Source organism: Mustelus asterias, chromosome 25 (assembly GCF_964213995.1).
Source record: "Mustelus asterias chromosome 25, sMusAst1.hap1.1, whole genome shotgun sequence".
NCBI classification, from domain to species: Eukaryota; Metazoa; Chordata; class Chondrichthyes; order Carcharhiniformes; family Triakidae; genus Mustelus; species Mustelus asterias.
The window spans coordinates 31011725-31035198 of record NC_135825.1 but is presented as its reverse complement, the minus strand read 5'-3'; the positions used below and the strand labels follow the sequence as shown (position 1 = coordinate 31035198).

Sequence of the window (23474 nt, the reverse complement as noted above, 5' to 3'; positions counted from 1 at the left end):
AGGTGCTTGTAATGATGGACTTTAACATCAATCACACACACACCATAGGTCCTGGTGGCTGGAGTTTGAGAGGTTGGCAGCGAAGCGGTGACTGAGAAGGGCTGCCTTAATGAGATATTTGAGACCTATGATGTTACAGCATTGTTTCCATTGCCTTCGCTATTTGGGGGCCAGGCTGAAGGAGATGGTAGATTGACAATGATGGTCCAACAGTTACTAGTGCCTGTCATGGCATAGGTAATGTGGATATTTCCACAGTCCACTTTGTGAACAATGATGTAATTGAGCAAATACCAGTTGAGAAAATAGCTAAACAATTAAAATGGTCACAGACCATATGGTATTCTTCGTTCAAACAAAGTTGGTAGGTAGAGCGAATGAGGTGTTTGCATTACTATCAGAGGAGGTATCCAGGGATCATGATGAGGTGCGAAAAGCCATTAAGTGCATATGAACTAGTGTCAGAAGCCAGAAACAAAATAACTTTGATAGGTGAATAAGAGCATTGAAAATAGCCCACACCTATGACACCATTAGGGAAATGGTTATTATGGTAGAATTAAAAAATTTACTTCCCACAGTAGTGAGAACTCATGAGGAAGAACAAAGGAAGTGCAAGATTGGCAGATGATTTTGAATTAGTTCATAAATCAAGGTTTGGTTTTCAACTTAAATTTCAATCTGTGAAGGATAGAAACTGGGAAAAAGAGAAATCCATAGCTGGTCAAGAGAAAGGAGGTTTGTTTGGAGATAGTTAAGATAATTTGCCTCAAGTTATAAAGGAAACGTATGAGGTGGGAAGAGAGCTAGACAACATTAAATGTTTTCATTGTAATAAAGTTGGACACACAAAGTCGCAGTGTTGGTGGTTTAAGAAAAGTACTGGGAAGACATAAGTGTTAAAACAGGATAATCCAGTGTTGTTTGTTAAATTGGCAAAGGAAACCATGGTTGAAGCTGAAGAGGTACAGAAGAATGTACAGCTTGTTCAGCATTTGGTTGATAAACAAGTGTCAGATCTTTTTAAAGATTTCAGTTGTGTAGAAAAAGCTTATTCATGTGTACAAGGTGGAGTAGGTAACGAGGTTATCTTAAGGGATAGCGGAGCAAGTCGACCTTTAATGGTGGGAGATGAGGAGATATGTAGAATGGAAGGAGTATTGCCAGAAAAGCTGGTAATATGTGGAATTGTGGTGAAGGGAGTAGTGTTCCGTTACGTGAAGTAAGGTTGGAGATTCTGATGAAAAATAATGAGGCAGTGGTAGGAGCGATAGAAAAATTACTCCACTGACTGAACTTCTGAAAAAGCACAGAAAGTTTCTTTAAATGTCTGAATGTCAGGAGGCAGTTGACAATCTGAAAACTGTGTTAACCACCGCACCAGTTTTGGCAACACCGAATTATTTCAAGTAATTCGAGGTGGCCATTGATGCAAGGGCTCTGGACATTGTTCTATCTTCTTGTAACAGTGCAGCACCAAAGAACAGTACAGCACAGGAACAGGCCCTTCGGCCCACCAAGTCTGTGCCAACACAGATGCCTCTCAAATCTAATATTTTCTTGCCTCCATGTGGTCCATATCTCTCTATTCCCTGCCTATTCATGTATCTATCCAGATGCCTTTTGAATGTTATTATAGAATCTGTTTCCACCATCTCCTCCAGTAGCATGTTCCAGGCATTCACCACCCTCTGTGTGAAAAACATGCCCCCTACATCTCTTTTAAACTTTCCCCCTCTCACTCTCAACCTATGCTCCGGAGTAATTGACCCTATGACTCTGGGAAAAAGGTGGGCAAAAGGATAGAAAAATTGGTTGTTTTTCCAAAAAGCTAAATATTAATCAAAAGAAGTATTTGACCATCGAGAAGGAGACATTGAGTTTGGTATTTGACATCTAGGAGGGGAGGTCATAATCTTGGGATAAGGGATAGTAAATTTAAAAGACAGTTGAGGAGAAATTACTTCTCCCAAAGGGTTGTGGAATTCGCTACCCCATAGTGCGGTGGATGCTGGAACAGTGAGTAAATTTAAGGAGGAGTTAGATAGATTTTTAATTGGTAATGGGTTGAAGGGTTATGGGAGAAGGCAGGAAAATGGGGATGAGGAGCATACCAGCCATGATCAAATGACGGAGTGGACTCGATGGGCCGAATGGCCTAATTCTGCTCCTATATCTTGTGAACTTATTGGCATTGCATCATTTTAACATTTATGTTATCAGCAATACATCAGAGACAATTGTTTACACTAAACATAATCCATTGAAGTTTCTGGGGTAGATTAAAGATGAAAATGCAAGACTGTTTAGATGGAGCTTATTGTTACAACCATTTAATTTGAAGATTATACATGTGGTAGAAAGAGAGGATGTGATTGCAGATACTTCACATAAAAAGTTGGAACGTTCAATGTTGGAAAAGAAAGACTAAACTGGACTACACTACTGTTTACGTTTGCATACCGATATGTAATAAGATTTATACCTTATTGAGTACTAATAATGTGAAAAAACTAGATGCTTTAGAAAAATTAAGACATATTTTTATATTGTTCATTTTTTTTTAAGGGAGAGGTATGATAATAGTAGGTCGTTTGGTTAGATAAATATGTGTTGGGGTTATGTTTCTGTAGAATTTTTCAATTTTCAGCTTTATTCTATAGGCAGTCAGTGTGTCTGGTAAACACTTAGCTCAAGGGTTGTAAAAGCAAGTTAGTACTCATTTTAGTTATGAGTTTGTAACTTTGATAGAGCTAATGGACTTTTATTTGCACAAAAGATTCCCTGGGAAGTTGATTGACAGGGTCATGTGATAATGTGGTTAATGAGCAGAGCCTGGTCTGCAGCAGAGAGAAAGAAGCTTTCGTAGTTAGAGTTGGGGTTTTAGCTGGAAGCTGTTTGAAGACAGGCTTCTGCAAGCTACTCTGAAACACAAAATCTCTCCATAAAAGCTTTCAGACTGTTAGTACAATTTATAACAAATATGCCTGGGTATGCTAACTGTATTTATTTGAAAGTGGTTTTGATCTATGCATGAATGGGGCTTATTTGGAACTGGAAGTCATAAACTAGAAAGTAACATTGCTTCCTTTCATTTTTAAATATTGTTCAACTGTTTATGGTTAAGCTGCTTCATTTGTTAGAGTTAAATTTAAACTGTTATTAAATAAAATTTGTTTCACTACAAAATATCCCTAATTTGGTAATGGAAGCACCCCTGGAAAGAAATATCCTATCCCCACATTTATGTCAAGAAACAAATTGTTGGGGTCTAGCCTGGCTTCCTAATGTAACTTGGGTTCTGGTCCGGGTCCCGAACAAAGTGAAAAACTTTCACAGGCTAGAATCTTCACCACACCTCCTAAGAAAAGCAAAAGTCCTACAGGCAGTCGATGGCAGTGGTGGCAGATAGCAGAGAGCAGTGTCACATAAAAAACAAATGTTGGATAGAAAGAATGTGGGGGATATAACAACTCACAGACACCAAAGACATGCATGGTTTCTAGAGTGTTATCATGACCATCTTTGCCGCAGGCACTTAAGAACCCACTTTACTGAATGTCAAACATGGAGGAGAGCTCATCAAGGACTGGAAGGGAGTCAATGCTTACTGGAGTGAACATTTTGAAGAAGTACTCAACCCAGACTCTGTCAACATCCGCAACTCCATTCCTCAGTACCACATCCAGCTCAGTCCTGGCACTACCCTGATCTTGAGCGAAGTTTAAAAAGTAATTCAACAGCTGAAAAAGAACAAAGCCTCTGGAGATGATGAATCCCTGCTGAAATTCTGAAGATCTATTCCTGCCATGGCTGCACAACCGCATATCCCTTACTTACGAGAGAGTGAATGCCGGGGATCTCTGAAATGCTGTGATCATGACTATATTGGAAAAAGGAGACTAGTCTAATTGCAGTAAGTACAGAGGAGGTTTCCTACTCTCCGTCAAAGGGAAGATCATATGGGTGGCACAGTGATTAGCACTGCTGCCTCACAGCTTCAGGGACCTGGGTTCGATTCCCAGCTTGGGTCACTGCCTGTGTGGAGCTTAAACATTCTCCTCGTGTCTGCATGGATTTCCTCCCACATTCCAAAGATGTATGGGTTAGGTTGATTGGCCATGCTAAATTGCCCCTTAGTGTCCTGGGATGTGTAGGTTAGAGGGATTAGCAGGATAAATGTGTGGGGTTGTGGAGATAGGGCCTGGGGTGGGATTGTTGTCGGTGCAGATTCGATGGGCTGAATGGCCTTCTTCTGCACTATAGGGATTCTATCATTTCTATGATCATCAGAAAGATCTTCTTCAGTCACCTCCTCCTAGTGGTCAACGTGTCACAGTATAGTTTTCACCTACTGAGAGCTATCACAGACACAATCTTCACTGTGTGACAAATTCAAGAAAAGTGCAAGGAGCACCACCAACTACTGTACATGGCCGTTTGAGATCTCACAAAAGCCTTTGACTCTTGTCAGCCACAAAGGCTTATGGAGTATCCTCCTCAGATCAGAAAGGTATGAAGGACAAGACCTTGGAGGGATTTAAAAACAAAGATGAGAACTCTAAAGCTGAGGCATTGCTTATCTGGAAGCCTATGCAGGTCAGCAAGCATAGAGGTGATGGGCGAACTACATTTGATGCAGTTGAGGACATGGGCCTCAGTGTTTTGGAGACTTCAAGGTTATTGTGGGTAGTATGTGGGAGGCTGGATAAAATGTGTTGAACAGTCAAGTTTAGAACTAACAAAGCTATGGATAAGGATTTCAGCAGCAGATGAGCTGTGGGAGGGGGCTGAGTCAGGAAGTGTTGTGGAGGTGGAAATAGGTGATCTTACTGATGACATGGATTTGTGGCTGAAAGCTCATCTCGGCATCAAAAATAACACCAAGTTTGCGCAGTATGGCTCTGCCTCAGACAGTCACCAGAGAGATTAATTAATTAAAACAAACTCCAAGGTCAGAATTTTTAATTTCTAACACGAAGGTTCTCAGTTTTGTTTGAGCAACAAGCTACAAATAATTAGTATTCATGAACCAAATACAATTTATTAAGCAAGGTTTTACATATACTTAATGTCAAGCAGTGAAGACAACAGAAGTTTCTCATGCCTCAAGACCCCAAAAACTCTTGGTGTTGTCAGCACAATGTTCCTCTTCTTTCTCTTTGAAGTAATGTTGAACGGTGTCCAGAAGGGTCATACTCCAGAAGTCATGGTATCACTGTGCCAAGGAGAATTCAGATGTCTCAACTTTTACCTCCCTGTCTCCCACTTCTCCTTCCTTTCCTGGAGATAGTCCAAATTCACTCTTCCTATTGGCTACAGGATGCCAATCACCTCACCTTTGCAACAGGCCCTGCCTCGTCGGTCATAAACTCCAGAAATGTGCCTTCCATCACAAGAAAATGTATATTTCCTTCCAGATACAGAGAAGCCATAATTAAAATCACATTTTCTTGTTCCACATATCTGAGCCCAAGTTCCACACTAAAGCTATTAAAATCAACAGTTAAGATCACTTCTTATAATAATCGGAGAATAAAGGTTTTCTCTCTGGTACAGATTAATTAAAGTAATGCATGGTTTGTTTAAACATAAATGTTGCGGGGGGGGGGGGGGGGATGTTCCTGTCCCGCCCGCCATGAGAATCGTAGCTGGCAGGGGGACCATGCAAAGGTCCGTTGACCTCGGGCGGGATTTTCCGGTTTTGGGGCAAACACGGCTGCAAAATCCCGCCTAGGTGTCATTCTATGTTCACAATGCCTTAAATATTCCTTTAAACTGATTTAAAAACACCTAATCATATTTTGGCCATTAAGACAGCTTCAGCTTAAGATTCAAATGAGCTCCGTCATAAAACAATTTTCCTTCTACACAAACAACTGCTTTTCCCGTTTCCCCAATTACCTTCACTGTTAATTGCCGAACAAAAAGTCAAAACTGATCCATTTAATTTTAAACTGTGGCTACAGAATAAAATCCATAGATGTTACAGATTCAAAAATGAGTAAAATTCTCAAAATCTTACAAACAATCAAAAGGAGCATGAGGAGAGGGAGGAGAGAAACTAGTCTTCAGTGTGAGATCAGAACTAGGATTGGGGGAATTTTTAGAGGAAGTTGGTGGGCTCGGGCAAGCAAGGGAAGTGGCAGAGGCTGATGTTCGGATTGTCTTGATCTTTGTGACAGTGAAGTCCTTGAGCTCCTCGGGCTTGTATGTGAGAGTGGAGAGGATAAAGGGAAGGAGTTTTAGAAGACAGTTTGTAGTGGAGAAAATAATCCAATGGTTATGTATGCATCACAGAATAATCCTAGAATAATGAGTAGTGGTGGCAGACCAGGGCAAGGTTTTATATTGTTTTACATGGTTGAGTCAGATCCAGCAGTGTATAGCTAAACCATGGGTGGAATTTTCCAGCTACGCTCATCTCAAAACCGGAAAATCCTGCTCAAGGTCAACAGACCTTTGCATGGTACCGCCCTCCCCCCACCTGCTAGGATTCCCGTGGCAGGTGGGACGGGAAAAATCTCCCCCCGCCCTCCCCAATGGTGTCTGCAATAATCTGTCCAACTCCACATCTCTTGGATATGGTCAGAAAAATAATTAGAAAAATTGTAAAAAAGGTTTCTGCCAAAACTAATTTTTCTTTGTGATGATGTGATATCTGACATTATGCATCATGTATCAGCCCAAGATTAGTGCCAATACTCTTTCCATTTTGTCAGAAGAGGTTGTGAAGATCATTCCAGGGACTTGACTGCATAACGTAGACTGCTTTCGGTACTGGGCTGTCTGAGGCATTGTCTTTCTGATGAGATATGAAACCAAGACCCTTTCTGCCCTCTCTGGAAGGTGTTAAAAAATAGGGAGGGTACTATTTGAAAACAAATAGTGCAGTTTCCCTTGTGTTCTGCCTCATACATTAAAAAACCAATTATCTGATCATTTATTGTTTGCAAGACATTGTTGTTTGCAAATTTGTTGCCAGCTTTCTACACTTCAAAAGTACTTCCTTGGCTGTTGGTTCTGTCTCTCTATGTCACTCTCATCCATGAGTCATTTTATGAGCTTGTAACTTTATTTTAGAACTCTTATTTGTGTGCTGGAGTCCCAGACAACAGCACGAGTGGGAATTGTATCCATCTTTTACTTCAGATCAGAGGAAATAGGAGCAGGAGTAGGCCAATCGGTCCCTCAAACATGCTCCATCATTCAACTACATTATGGTTGATCTTCTACCTCAATGCCACCTTCACACACTATCCCTTGATATCTTTAATATCTAGAAATAATCTCTGTCTTGAATATGCTCAATAATTGAGCCTTCATAGCCCTCTGCAATAAAGAATTCCAAACATTGATCACCCTGTGAGTGAAGAAATTCTTCCTCATCTTAGTACTACTTCTTATGGCGAGACTTTGTATTGTACCCTGGTTCTAGATCAACTCCCCTGCCCCAGCTACCCCAGTCAGGAGAACATCCTTCCTGCATCTACACATTCGGGCTTTGTAAGAATTTTGTTTGCTTTAATTAGATCACCTCTAATTCTTCTAAACTATAGAGAATACAAGCCCAGTCTCCTCAATCTCTGCTCAGAGGACAATCCCGTCATCCCAGGGATCTGTCTGACGAACTGTTATTGCAATCCCTCTATGGCAAGTGTATCCCTCCTCAGCTTAAGAAACTAAAACTGTGCACAATACGACAGGTGTGATTCTTGCCAGCCACTTTTTTTTCTTTATTCTATTATGGGATTTGGGTGTTGTTGGCAAGACGAGCATTTATTGCTCATCTTGACTTGCCCTTGTGATTTCCGTTGCCATTTCAGAGGACATTTAAGAGTCAACCACATTGCTGAGAGTCTGGAATTACATGTAAGCCAGACCAGGCAAGGATGGAAGATTTCCTTCCCTAAGGGACATCAGTGAACCATATGGGTTTTATGATAATCAATGATAATTTTGTGGTCACCATTACTGAGACTAGAATCCCTACAATGCAGAAGAAGATCATTCAGCCCATTGAGCCTACACCACAATAATCCCACCCAGGCCCTATCCCCGTAACCCCACATATTTACCCTGCTAATTCCCCAATACTAAGGGTCAATTTAGCATGGCCAATCAACCTAACCCACATATCTTTGAAGTGTGGGAGGATACCGGAGCACCGGGGGGAAATCTACGGGAAGAATGTGCAAACTCCACAAAGACAATTACCCAAGGCCAGAATTGAACCCGGGTCCCTGGTGCTAACCACTATGTTTCTTTTTTTAAAAAATTTGTTCATCATATGTGGGCATCATCATTTCTTGCCCATCCCTAATTGTTGAGGTGTTTTCTTGGTCATTTCAGAGGGCAGTTAAAAGTCACATGTAGACCAAACCAAGAAAGAATGACAGATCTCCCTTCTCTAAAGGACATTAGTGAACCAAATGGGTTTTCAACACTTTTTTTATTGAGTTCAAATTTCAACATCTATCATATTGGGATTCGAACCCAGGTCCCCAGAGCATTACCCTGGGTGGCTGGATTACTAGGCCAGTAACAATATCACTATGCCATTGCCTTCCCAGATTTATGAGCTGAATTTAAAGTCCATTAGCAGTCCATAATTTTCTGCCATTCTTGGAGGCTTTTTTGTGTCTTCTGTGAAGACAGACACAATCTTGTTTAGTTTCTTGGCCAATTCCATATTCTCTCCATTATAAATTCTGTTTCTGTCTCTACTTTGTCTTTGCTAATTGTTTCCTTTGTAGTCAACGATAGAAACTTTTACAGTCCATTTTTATGTTTCTTGCTGGTTTGCTTTCACATTCTATTTTCTCTTTATCAGTTTCTTGACCCTCCTAATGTGTATACTCAACGGAATTGTCAGTAAGCAGAAGCAGCCTTTTGTTTCACAAAATATACAAAATGTTCGGTTCTCCGGAATGCTGTTTCATGTACCATGATGTGGAGATGCCGGCATTGGACTGGGGTAAACACAGTGAGGAGTCTCACAACACCTTACCACGGGCGGCACGGTAGCACAGTGGTTAGCACTGCTGCTCCACAGCTCCAGGGACCTGGGTTCAATTCCCGGCTTGGGTCACTGTCTGTGTGGAGTTTGCACATTCTCCTCGTGTCTGCGTGGGTTTCCTCCAGGTGCTCCGGTTTCCTCCCACAGTCCAAAGATGTGCGGGTTAGGTTGATTGGCTATGCTAAAAAAAAATTGCCCTTAGTGTTCTGAGATGTGTAGGTTAGAGGAATTAGTGGGTAAATATGTAGGGATATGGGGGTAGGGCCTGGGTGGGATTGTGGTCGGTGCAGACTCGATGGGCCGAATGGCCTCTTTCTGTACTGTAGGGTTTCTATGAACACCAGGTTAAAGTCCAACAGGTTTATTTGGTAGCAAACGCCACTAGCTTTCGGAACGCTGCTCCTTCGTCAGGTGAGTGGAAGATCTGCTCATAAACAGCAAACAGGGCATATAAAGACACAAACTCATAATTTATTCAGTATTCTGTAAATTGAGTTTGTGTCTTTATATGCCCTGTTTGCTGTTTATGAGCAGATCTTCCACTCACCTGACGAAGGAGCAGCGCTCCGAAAGCTAGTGGCGTTTGCTACCAAATGTTGGACTTTAACCTGGTGTTGTTAGACTCCTTACTGTGTTTCATGTACCATACAGGGACCAGAAGTAACGTGCACTTTCTACCCATGACCCAATGACAAATTAGAAATGTCTTAGTTGACACCAGGTGTTGCCAAAAATACATGGATTACCACATTATCCAACATTATAATTTACAACTGATTATGCCGCGTATCTATTGAATGAACATTGTTCCACATGGGTCCTGTATTATCTATTCCTTGCTCTGATTTCGCAAGTTTTGATGACAAATTTGTGCCAATGCATTTATCTCCTCCCAATGAGGGAGCCATCACTGGGACTTTTCCATTCCGATGGGGCAAATCTGAATTTTATTTAACTCTGAACTTGAGTGGACAATTTACAACCAATTGAGTCAATATTTTGTGGGAACTCATTGATACATGCTTGTTCATCAATAAATTCATTCATTTTTAGAATTGGGACAAAGACCTGGCAAAAATGGCTGCTGCATTTGCACAGGAATGTGTCTGGGAACACAATAATGAGAGAGGAAATACTGGAGAAAATTTATACATGATTACTAGTCCAATCGATCTGAAACAAGCAGTGGAGAAATGGTACTTAGAATTTACAGATTATACATATGAGACTATGGATTGTACGCCAAAAATGATGTGTGGTCACTACACGCAGGTAAGACTTTTAATTCAATTATCTGTATTAATAGATCTCCTTTACGGATTTGGTTACAGGGTATATTTAATGCTTTCCATTGTAACAAAGGTGCTTCTTAAGATTGCTCGAACCAAATTTAGGTATAATGTGAACAGCAATATGTGAATAATAAGAAACTGCAAAATTAGGAACATGGAATTTTAAACCTTTGGATATGTCATAGGTCTCAAAAATGAATCATTTCAAAATTAATCTTTTTCTATTCCCTTTAGTTTATATAGTTACTTCTCACTATTTTATTTAGTTTCTCTCTGTCTATGTTGCTCCTTAATGTAATCTCCCTAGAACCCCTGATAATATACAGGATAAATTGACTAGTTGGTTGGTCACTGACCAAAATGGGTAAACATAAATTCAGTAAGAAGTTTAACAACACCAGGTTAAAGTCCAACAGGTTTATTTGGTAGCAAAAGCCACACAAGCTTTCGGAGCTCCAAGCCCCTTCTTCAGGTGAGTGGGAACTCACCTGAAGAAGGGGCTTGGAGCTCCGAAAGCTTGTGTGGCTTTTGCTACCAAATAAACCTGTTGGACTTTAACCTGGTGTTGTGAAACTTCTTACTGTGTTTACCCCAGTCCAACGCCGGCATCTCCACAAACATAAATTCACACATGAAATCCAAGTAAATTGACTGAGAGCTCAGTACCAGAAAAAAATCTCATTTACTAATCACCAACTCACTGTATAACGAGTAAAGACACTGCCTGGTCAGCCACTGAGCCAATCGGTGGGACTGTGCTAAATTATATTTTTTGGTGTTATACCTGCTATTATCAACCTGGCTGAGGAAAGGTCTATTTCTGATTGATATCCAACAATTCCAATTTGAATATCAGTCGATGATTATTGAATGTGATCCCCCTACATGGCGAGTAATCTGCTGATACTCTGTGCATGGAGTACATATGAGGAATGGCCACATTGGAACAGTATCAGTTTACTTTGGGTGACACAGTGGTTGGCACTGCTGTCTCACAGCACCAGGGACTCGTGTTCAATTTTGACTTTGGGCGACTGTCAGTGTGAGTTTGCACTTCTTCCCCCGTGTCTGCGTGGGTTTCCTCCAGGTGCTCCGGTTTCCTCCCAACATCCAAAGATGTGCAGATTGGGTGAATTGGCTATGCTAAATTGCCCCTTACACATTACCTAACCCATGATGTGTAGGTTAGAGGCATTAGCCATGGTAAACGCACAGGTTTACACGGACAGGATGGGGTGGTGTGGTGAGATGCTCGCTTCAAGGGTCAGTGCAGACTCAATGGGACGAATGGTCTCCTTCTGCACTGTAGGAATTCTATGATTCTATTCTGCAGGTGTCCATGGAACCATACCCATATAACTCAGCACCCTTAAGAGAGGAGAGGAATCCGGTAGAAAAGTGTAAAGAAAATGTAATAAAGATATATAAATATTTACCAGCATACAAGAATGAAGGCTTGGTAAAGACCAGCTATCATGGTTTGATGGCCTGATTTCCCTCATTGCGAATCTTACCAATTGCCCTTTCGCAACCAGTCGTCAGAAAGGCAAAAAAAAAAGATCCTTTGGCCAATTTACAAAACATCTCATAAACATCTCTTGACTGTGCCCCCCAAAGATGACCATATGTTCATTATGACAAGGTATGTCATAGTGCGACTCGGTAGTGATGGGAACTGTTATCAAATCTGGGGCAATATACCACGAGTGATCAGCAAATTATTGTGGCTGTACCCACATTGGGGGAGGAAAACATCTTAATTTTGATCACTTAATTTTACAATTTCAAGTTTATTGTTAATAATTGCATTTGATGTTTGATGCCTTATAACTTTTCAAACTCACATTTATTTTAAACCTGTGATTATACGATGCTTGCAGCTCATCTGGGCAAATACTGACAAAGTGGGCTGTGGTACTCACCTTTGTGAAGAAGTGAAGGGCCTGATTTATAAAAACTTGTCTCTTCTAGTCTGCAACTATTTACCTCCGTAAGTACAAATTTTATTGAAATCTCTATAGATGGCTGTTCCCAGTCCTTCCAAGTTAAAATCTGACATATGAATGTTATTTTCGCATGGTTACAGTTATATTCTGCAAGGTAAACTCATTCTATGATACTGCAGTTTTTTTTTACATATTGTGTTAACACTGTAACTGGAAGTAGAATCCATAGAATTACTACAGTGCAGAAGTGGCCATTCAGCCCATCGGGTCTGCACCAACTCTCTGACAGAGTATCTTACCCAGGCCCTCTCCCCAGCCCCATCCCAGTAACCCCTCACATTTACCATGGCTAATCCATCTAACCTACACATCTTGGGACACTAAGGGGCAATTTAGCACCAATCCACTTAACCTGCACACCTTTGGACTATGGGAGGAAACCGGAGCACCTGGAGGAAACCCACATGGACACAGGGCGAATGTTCAAACTCACACGGTCACCCAAGGCTGGAATTGAACTTGGGTGCCTGGAGCTGTGAGACAGGAGTGCTAACCACTCTGCCACCATGCTGCCCTCTACTTCAGTACTTCTGTAAGGTGACTGTATCTGGTGTCTCACAACCCTGAAGTGGTAAAAGTCAGGTTTCTTTTTGCGTAGCATGTTTACCCAGGAATTTATGAGCCCACTCAAACATTATTTCTATTTCTAGAGGTAACGTATTGGGACAACATCCATATAAGAAAGGAACTCCCTGCAGTGAATGCCCAGATGGAACCAAGTGCATTGATAGTCTTTGTAGTGAGTATCCACATGTATAATTCAGTGTTTAAGTTAGTTAGATCCAAGGCTAAATTCTATAAAACCACTTGTCTGACAGAAAACCTTACCCACCATGATCGTGTTTCAGGAAAACAGGGATACGTACGTCCCACGATTTTCCATCTATTTCAGTTTTATTGGAATTATTTCTGGGTCTTTATCAGAATCTTGGACCAGCACTGAAGATACAACAAAAATGAAGGTCCACCGATTTACAGTCTGACCTTGAGCTAGAACCAGAAGCCAAGTTATTTTCTACAGTCTGGCCTTGTTTCTGAGACAGTAAATCCTGCTACCACTTTGCTCTCATGACATTCTCGGTTGTTTCCCTGGGTGTTATTCTTTACTGCCTCACTGAAGAATATTATGAATTATATCCCCTATTCATCCTGCAATTTCAGGAGCAGTCAAGGGAGTGTTCCTGGAAATTTTACATTCACTGACTTTAAACTCAGCCAGGTTTTCCTCTGCTGACTGACAGGGACTTAACATCATCGGCGCAGCAACAGCATTTTTAACTTTGGCATTCAGGAGTCCTGCAAGGGGCCAAGTCTAACATCTGTCCCATATAAGAACTCTATTTTACTTGGAAGTGATGCAGCTGTGTTCCCCTGGATACTTGAGCTTCCGCAACTCGAGCCCTGCCTCTATCCCCCGCTAATATAGTCAGCATCTGCTTGGCAACCCCTCCATTTATATCTATTTCATGCTGGAACATGGGTCCTGTCAGTGTCTGGCTCATATTCCAGGTTTCGGCCCTGTCTACGACCCTGGTGTCATTCCTGTTGGTACTGGGCACGAAACAGATATAAAAATGAGATCTGTCTATTGAAATTGGCCAGACATTGCTTCCTTCATGATGGCTTCTGGATGCATCACATCCCTGAGGCCCCCCACATATTGATCCTGCCATGGGTTAAAATTGATTCCTCTGTTCCCACTTATAATAGTTCCAATTTCCTCAACAATCAACAAAATACACATGAGGTGAATTCATCAACCTGACTACATCAAAGATCTTACCTCGATTGTAAGGTCAGAAGTTGGGACTTTCACTGATCATTGTAGTGTTCTGTAATAACTTGAGGTGATTCAATGTGGCAAATAACTAAAATGATGGCAAGTCCACATTTATTAACAAGAAGAACCATACACACAAAGTCAACAGCACAACCAATATAGGTCTACTCCTAACAATGTCTTAACTCTAAGTGAACCTCTCCAGCCTCAAGACTGCTAGGCCTGACTCCTGATAGGCCCAGGTTCATGCACTTGTGCTCCATTGGTTTTGCTTGGTCACATGGCCTGCAAAGGATCACCTCTTAAAGGGGCCATGCCACCACATGTTCTATTTGCAATTCCTCAGATAATGAAGCAGCCTGTGTCCGCATGCAGCAAAGTCTGGATGACATTCAAGCTTGGCCTTGGATGTGCGAAGTAACATTTGTACTCAAATTCCTGACAATGTTCACCCCCAAAAAAAGAGATTCCAACCATCTCCCTTTGGTATTTAATGGTATTACCATTGCTGAATCCCCACCATCAACTTCCTGAGGATCACCATTGACCACTAACTTCACTGAATCAGTCAATTAGACACTATAACAGCAAAAGCAGGTCAGTGATTCGGCTTTCTATGGCAAATGACTTACCTCCTGATTCCCCAAAGCCTTTCCAGCATAATAAACAGAAGTCAGGGGTGTGATGGAATACTCCCTCCAGTTTCCTGGATGAGGGAAGATTCAAAAACATTCAACCTCAACACCATCCAGGACAAAGCAACTCACTTGACTGATGCCACATCCACCACCTTAAACCTTCACTCTTTCCACCACTGACATACCATGGCTGCTGTATCATCAAAACAATGCTCTATAGTAACTTCCTAAGAATGACCAGGGCAACAGGCACATGAAAACACCATTAACTCTAGGTTTCCCTCCAAGTCACGCACCATCCAGACTTGGAAATATATCATCATTATTCATCATTACTGGGTCAAAATTCTGGAGCTCCACACTGATTAGGACTGAGAGTACCATCACCACACATACCTTCATCACATGGGCTGCAGTGGTTTAAGAAGGCAACGCCTCACTATCTCCTCAAGGACAATCAGGTATGGGATTAAAAGAAATATTAAAGACTTTCTGCCAGCTTCAAAATTCAATAGATTTCTTTATTTGTACATGATTGGATGATGATGGCAAATCCATATTTACTGAGAAGAAGAAAGATGGAAGTGGGCCTTCTCTTTGAACTCCTGGAGATGATGTTGTTTCCATGTCATTACTGCCCTTGTCATTCTTGGTGTCTGTAGGGGAGAGAGAGTGCAGTGTTTCCTGCAGATAAAACATACTGCACTTACAGTACAGTGGTGGATTAGGTGGGTATTGAGTGCAATGGCAGAGATAACAATCAAATGAGCTGCTACATTTTTGGATGATGTCCTATTTCTTGATACCATTGCATCTATTCACTCCTTGCCTAAGCCTCACAGATGCAAGATAGGATTTGAGGAGTCTGGAGATGATTGGAATACCCAGACTCTGTTCTGCTGTTGTTGCCACATTGTTAAATATAACTGATGCAGTTATAATTGGTTAATTTTATAGAATCCCTAATGTGCAGGAGGAGGCCATTTGACCCATCTAGTCTGCACTGACAACAATCCCACCCAGGCCCTATCCCCGTAATCCCACATATTTACTCCGCTAATCCCTCTAACCTATGCATCCCAGGACACCAAGGGGAAATTTAGCATGGCCTAACTCGCACATCTTTGGGCTGTGGGAGGAAACTGGAGCACCCAGAGGAAACCCACGCAGACACGGGGAGAACGTGCAAACTCCACACAGATATTGACCCAAGCCGGGAATCAAACCCAAGTCCCTGGCGCTGTGAGGCAGCACTGTGAGGCTAACCACTGCTCACTGTTAATGATGACCCCAAGATGCTGAAGAAAGGGGACTAGATGAAGGTGATTTAGTTGAAATTCTGGAGACAATGGCTGGTCTTTCTATAGTTCGAAATGGTGAATACTTGGCTCTTGTTCATCAAAACCTAGATGTCACTCAAGTTCTGTGTAGGTTGGCATACGTTGTTTCATGATTGGAGGAGTTGCAAATGAAGTGGAACATTGTGGATCATCAGGGAGCAACTCCAGTCCTGATTCTATTTGACAAGGTCGTTGATGAAGCATATGAAGTTTGGCTGAGGTAGTTTTTCTGAGGAACTCTTTCACTAATGATGTGGAACAATGATTACTTGCCACTGAAAACCAACACCAACTTCCTTTTTGGCAAGCATGGCTCCCAGTCACTGGATTAATTGGTCATTGACCACCACTGATTTCAAGTTTGCGAGCAATCCTCTATATAATGCACAGTCAAATGTTGTCTTGATGGGAATTGCAGGAACACACACCTACCGTGACATTCAGTTCTTTGCAGGGACAAAAACTTTACAAGTAAAAGCTCTAATAAGTGCATGAAAAGACACACAAGATAATGGTTTAACATCAACTTATACATAGCTCTTTTAATTTATTTTATAGCTTCTGAGCTCGAGCCTGAGGAAGAGCCAAAACTAGAGCCAACCGCAGAGCCAGAGACCAAACAGGAACCAATAGAGCCAGAGACCAAACAGGAGCCAATCGCAGAGCCAGAGACAAAACTGGAACCAATAGAGCCAGAGACCAAACAGGAACCAATCGCAGAGCCAGAGACAAAACTGGAACCAATAGAGCCAGAGACAAAACTGGAACCAATAGAGCCAGAGACCAAACAGGAGCCAATCGCAGAGCCAGAGACAAAACTGGAACCAATAGAGCCAGAGACAAAACTGGAACCAATAGAGCCAGAGACCAAACAGGAGCCAATCGCAGAGCCAGAGACAAAACTGGAGCCAATAGAGCCAGAGACTAAACTGGAACCGATGACAGAGCCAGAGACAAAACTGGAGCCAACCACAGAGCCAGAAACAGAACAAGAGGCATACATAGAGCTGAAAACAAAACCTGAACCAAAAATGGAACCAGAGACAACGTCAAAACCAACGCCAAAATTGGATCCTCAGATGAAGTCAAAACTGACTCAGGGAACAGACCACAAGCTGGAATCAGAGATAGAAAGTAAGAAATTGTCCTTTATCTAATGAAGATGCCAATTTCTTTAATTGTACCATGCTTCTCCTCACTCATTTGACTTCTCCCAGATTGCTAGTGTGTCCTGCCAATTGCCTGCTTTTATTCACCTGAATAAATGTCGAGTCTCCCCCTCACTTGCCAGCTGCTCAAAATAAGCAAAGCAAAATTAAATGTTTATTTAATAATTCACTTTTTCATCTTCAAATTCCTTGGCCCCAGCAATACCCCATCTTGGGAAATTTCGAATAAAAATAAAACAGTAAATCGTTTTTAAAGCAAATTTCAATTTTATTTGGACAGAGAAAGAAACAATGTGAATACAGACTGAGTAATCAGTATCAGAACTCAAATACCTGTGTTTTATCAATATGTTCAAAGATGAGAGTTTCTTAACATAGCAAGAAATTTCTTAAGGCATTCATTTCCTTGCCTGTATTTTATAATTATTCTAAGCTTGTTTGTTTAAGCATTATTTTTTGTTTCTTTTTTATTCCTCTTCTGCCTACAAAAGGTCTTCTTTCTAATCTCTTTCCCTTCTCCCTCACATACACACTGCCTTAGTTTCTCACTCTCGAATTCCCACAAGCTCTTAAACATTTGTGGAAATATCAATCAATTATCTAATTGCACTAAACCACACTGACCACAATCATGTAATCTTATCTCAGCCTTTATAAAATAAGGAACTTACCATTCTCACCCTAATTTTCACCAGTTACTCAAAGAAGCACTGTCTAAGGTGGGAATTCAGCACAGGGACGGCACGGTGGCACAGTGGTTAGCACTGCTGCCTCACAGCGCCAGGGACCTGGATTCGATTCCTGGCTTGGGTCACTGTCTGTGTGGAGTTTGCATGTTCTCCCTGTGTCTGCGTGGGTTTCCTCCAGGTGCTCCGGTTTCCTCCCACAGTCCAAAGGTGTGCGGGTTCGGTGGATTGGCTATGCTAAATGGAACTAGCTAGGGGAAATAGGGCCTGGGTGGGATTGTGGTCGGTGCAGACTCAATGAGTCAAATGGCCTCCTTCTGTGCTGTAGGGATCCTATGATTCTGTAATTGCTAGATACTGTGTTGCAGTCATTAATCATATTCACAGTTCTGTATTCTGTGTAAAGTAAGTGACAATGAGTGGAACTTGCAACTCTTGTGGTCAGTAGAAAGGGCAATAGCAGATCAGCCGCCCATCATACTTCCCACCTAATTTTCCACTGGCTTTTTAAAATTTCACTTTTGATCTCTGGAGTCTCTCTGTGTGTCTGCAATTCTGTTCCTGGTTGGCTCTTCTACCCCTAACACTCTGCTTCTAAGCACCAGCAAAATTAACGGAACATTGTGTAAAAATAAACAGTGCAGAAAACGTTTGCCTATCAAACCTAAATTGAGTTGGTCACTATGTGGACCTTGTTACTTGGCAACCCCACAATTTAGTGATTATTTTTCAAACACCAAACGTGCAATTCTTTGATGGTTTTATGAATCTTGCACTCTGGACTTTGCTGTTGATACTGGCAGTGCAGACACGATGGGCCAAATGGCCTCCACCTGCACTGTAACCATTCTGTCATTCTATATATACTGCCTGCTATGAGCTTTACAAAGTCCAGGAAAACTTACTTAAAATGACAAAATAAATGAAAGTTGCAAAGGGAGACCAAAATAGACCAGCTTAACACAAGATAATACAGGCCAGGCACTTTGTGATTATCAGGCAGAGAGCTTCCTGCATTGATGAGTTAGGGAGTGACAGTTTATCCAACAGTGTTGTACATTTGTGGCAAAAGAAAACTATACTAGTTCAGCTTGGATTGTAAGAAATCATTTTACTATTTCTAAGCTTAAAACTTCAGGAACTTACAACTTTCATTTTATTTTTCAACAGGTGATGAAGCAGCTAAGGCTAATGGAAGTTTAGGACTCCCCTCCAGTACTGTTCTGACATTCATCATGTTATTGGTTTTGTATTCTGCATCAAGTTAGAGATCATGATGATTCTCTCAATAAGATTCCCTTCGGCTTCCTCGATGTAATATCTTCAACCTATCAGTGTAAGCACATTGATTGTAAATAGACCAGTTATAAAAACTTCCAAATCGAATTTTGAAAAAAAAGGAAGGCGGCTGATTTCCAGAACGTTTTATTTACCTTGAATATTGTTGGATCGTTAAAAATTTGCCTGAAAATTCTCAGATTATAATTTAATGTTCATGCTACCATTGCTGCTCAGAAAACAAATTTGTTGATTTGTGGTAAGAAACTGAGGGAAATTTGTCTTCCTCTCATTTGTTTAATTGCAACAGCTGAGGTGAGTGTCAAATCTGATGGAAGGTCATGAGATAAAGTGAAGCCACCATTTTGTTTCCCAGGCTGTTTCTTCACCCAAAACACTAATCATAGAATCATCATTGAATCCCTATAATGCAGAAGGAGGCCATCCAGCCTATTGAGCCTGCACCAACAACAATCCCACCTAGGTCCTCTCCCCATAACCCCACACATTTACCTTGCTAATCCCTCTAACCGACCATCCCAGGACACGAAGGGGCAATTTAGCATAGCCAATGCACCTAACCCGCACATCTTTGGACTGTGGGAGGAAACCAGAGCAGGCGGAGGAAACCTATGCAGACACGGGGAGAACGTGCAAACTCCACACAGACAGTGACCCAAGCCAGGAATTGAATCCAGGTCCCTGGTGCTGGGAGGCAACAGTGCTAACCATTGTGCCATCCAAAGGGAGTGAACTTTTTAAACATAGATTTATTTCTCATTAAAGCCTCTGAAGGCCTTATTAATTTACTTACAGAGAAGGATCAAACAGCATGTTACAAATGGATGCTTAATGACGAGGTAGCAAATAGCTAATCCATTGAAGGGTGAACCTAATGATAGAGCAGCTAAACTCTTTGGTGGATTACGTCTTCAACCTGAAAGTTGCTATTATTATTACATGAATTGGTTCAGTGTTACAGGCAACATTGGCGATGAAGCGTCCATTCCATCATTTACCATTGGGTAATTTACTTTTGTGCTTATGAGGACCGACACTTTGGTCAGCTGAGCAATGCTCAGCCCCAGAAGACTTTAACCAGCTGGGCAGCAAATGACTGAAAATATCCATGTGCTCCTCTGCTCTATATTTCATTCTTTCTTAGGCAAAACGGGTTGCTTAAATAAATTATTACAACAGCAACTGGTATTTATCTGGTGCCTTTAACATACTAACATGTCCCAAGGTGCCTCACAGGAGCATTATGGAACAAATTTTGACACCAAGACACAAAAGGCAATATGAAACCAATGGCCAAAAACTTAGTCGAAGAGACACCTTTGTTGAAGTGTTTTACTGGAGGAAAGAGATGTCGCAAGGCAGAGAATTTTAGAGAAGGAATTCCAGAACTTGGGGCCCAGGTTGTTGTTTCTCTTCCCACGCCTCGTGGTGTACAAGGCAGACTTTGATCTGTTCCCATAGTGAACTTTTGTTCCTAGAAAAGGTTGCTCGCCTGTTGCCAGAGGCTTATAGTTTGAGTGCCGCCACTCCGCATCAAACATGGCTGACCAGGATTATCTCCCATTCTTACCAGCTGTCATTGGCAAGTTGATACACTAACTATTGGCTGTATTATCAACGCACTTTCCTTGGTCATCAAGTCCTAGGGTGGGACTCAAACCTGAAGCTTCTGGCTCAGAGACAGGGATGTTACCCACTGCACCAATGACTAAAATCAAGGTTTAAGGAGTTGGTTAGCTCAGTTGGCTGGTTTGTGATGCAGAGCGACACCACAGCGCCGGTTCAATTCCTGCACCAGCTGAAGTTTTTCATGAAAGCCCTGCCTACTCAACCTTATCTTCACCTGAGGTGTGGTGATCCTCAGGTTAAATCACCACCAGTCAGCTCTCCCTCAAAGGGGAGAGCAGCCTATGGTCATTTGGGACTATGACGACTTTATCTTTACTCAAGAGGCTAGAGTTAGATGAACACAGATATGTCAGAGGAATGGAGGAGATTACAGCAATACAGAGGATGAGGCCATTGAGGTACTTGAAAACATGGAGGAGAATTTTAAAATTGAGGTTTGCTTGACCAGCAACCTCAGTAGGTCAGAGAGATTGGGTGCACAGGGCCAGAGATATTGAAACGTTTCTATGATAATTTGAATGAGTGGCCAATTAAGGGAAGTCAGTACATAGGAGGGAAAACAATAGGTCTGTGTGAAGACTGATAATAGTTTTGAAATGTTTTTCTAAAGGCTTTATTGGAGAGGGAAATTAAAGAAATTGGCAGGTCAGAAGCAAGGGAAGCGAAATGCAATGTTGAGGCATGAAACAGATGGAGAATTGGTGTAATAATGTAGAATCCTGGCCCTGTCTGAAAACTGCTGAAGTGGATGTGCTGCTTCAAAAGGTGGTGGGTATAAGGGGAGATTGCTTTGTTTAGTATGTAATCACCTTTTTTACAAGGTAGCAGTGGTACCATGTTTGGCAGGACATTGAGCCGGCTTAAATACTGTGTACAGGATCTGTAGGACCCAAGAACAAATGTGGCCAAATATGGCGCATCTTACAAACAGGTGGCAAGGTACCACTACCCAATAGGCCAAGCATCCATGCCATAAAATCTTGCCTTTCATTTATTCTACAGTTTTTGCTCCCTCATACCAAGTCTTTGCACAGTCTTACATCACTTTCAGTGCATTGCATATGTGCTTGAATATTTATTGCTGGGCACACATTCAAATTGCAACTTACAAAAGAAGGACTTGCCACATCCACATTCTCCAAGATTTCACTCATGAACATACTGTGCTACGCTGTTCTAGCTGACAATGTGCTCTAGATATAACAGCTGAGGGCAGAGCCATCTGAAATTGTGGCATGGTGTAGGTATCCTTGCTGCATGTGGAAAAGCTGTGCCACTGACTGCCTAACAACCCTGTCAAAGCCAATCTTTGTCATTGACGGGTGGCTATGTAAAGGTCTGCAGATTTACTCTGTGGCTTGCATTCATTCCTCATTTCATCTCAGACTACTTCAGCAACAAAATACTGTACTTTGGAAGACTGAACTCATATTAATAGCTTAAAATGGATTCGCCCTACATTTTGTTTTCAAGATAAAAAAAAAACAATTCACCAGGCTGGAAAAATGCCCAATAAGAGGAATATTGCAAAGTACCATAGATATCGCCACAATAAAACATTAAGACACTATTCTTATTCAAGAGTTCAAGTTTTCTTTGCAGTGAGAATGTACAAATGCCAGAAATAGTTATTTAAATATTGATGCATCAAATGGGAACTCAGAGTGAGACAAAGACATGAAAGCAGCTGAACCTGCCCAGCACATAGAATACGCAGGATTGCAAGCCAGTAAGAAATGAATGAACAGCTTCCTTTTCCAATTTTGTGATTCCTATGCCCTGCAAACACAACACATCTTCTTTTGTCTCTCCAAGACAGAGATAGATAGGTTCTTAATTGATAAGGGGATCAAAAGTTACAGGGAAAAGGCAGGAGAATGGGGTTGAGAAACATATTAGCCATAATTGAATGCTGGAGCAGACTCAATGGGCTGTGTGGCCTAATTCTGCTCCTATATCTTATGGTCTTGTTATACAACCAACTCTTCGACTAAACAGAATGGCAAGGTTATTGCCCCCTTTTGCAACAGTTTAAAGCATCCCAGAATGTCACAAGTGAAAAACAAATACATTTTCCAGTGATAACTACAGGCAGAAAAATAGGAACTTTATCATTGCTGAGAAAAGTGACATTTTGTTGAAGCTTTTCATCTTGCACTCATCGCAAGCATACCAGTATCAGGGGGTAACAACAATACTCAATGGGCAATACTCAAGTTCTGTACTACCAAACGGCTATTAGCAATTTTAACACTGGGAAATATGCTCATGAGCACAAACAGAAATTGGTATGATTTTTTTTAACCACCATGCACTTGGGCCAGGCAGCCTATTAGTTTGATAATTAAACCATGCAACCTGTGTGTGTGTGCACACGTATGTGTGTATGTATGTATGTATATGTATGTGTGTGTGTGTGTATGTATGTATGTATCCCAACAGGTATTTTAAACTGACAAAAATGATACATTTACATTTCAAAGGCATCCAAGAAGATTGCAAAATTCCAGACATTTGTATGTGTCTTAAATGGGTTTAGTGTTACTCATGTAATCTTATCATGTATTTTAAATTAACTTTTGCTATAATGAAATTATTGTAGACTTTTATGATAAA

At 41.4% G+C, this 23474-nt stretch overlaps 1 protein-coding gene across 1 annotated transcript in view; it reads left to right on the top strand.

Moving 5' to 3' along the window:
- LOC144511882 (peptidase inhibitor 16-like) overlaps window positions 1–20604 on the top strand; it is a 28327-nt gene extending 7723 nt beyond the window's left edge. Inside the window, exons 2-7 of the mRNA XM_078242311.1 lie at window positions 10073–10291; window positions 12192–12301; window positions 12968–13056; window positions 16634–16700; window positions 16953–17209; window positions 19101–20604. Coding sequence (XP_078098437.1) covers window positions 10073–10291; window positions 12192–12301; window positions 12968–13056; window positions 16634–16700; window positions 16953–17209; window positions 19101–19198 — 840 coding nt within the window. The 3' untranslated portion in view covers window positions 19199–20604. The remainder of the gene's footprint in view (window positions 1–10072; window positions 10292–12191; window positions 12302–12967; window positions 13057–16633; window positions 16701–16952; window positions 17210–19100) is intronic.
- Window positions 20605–23474: the final 2870 nt, after the last annotated feature.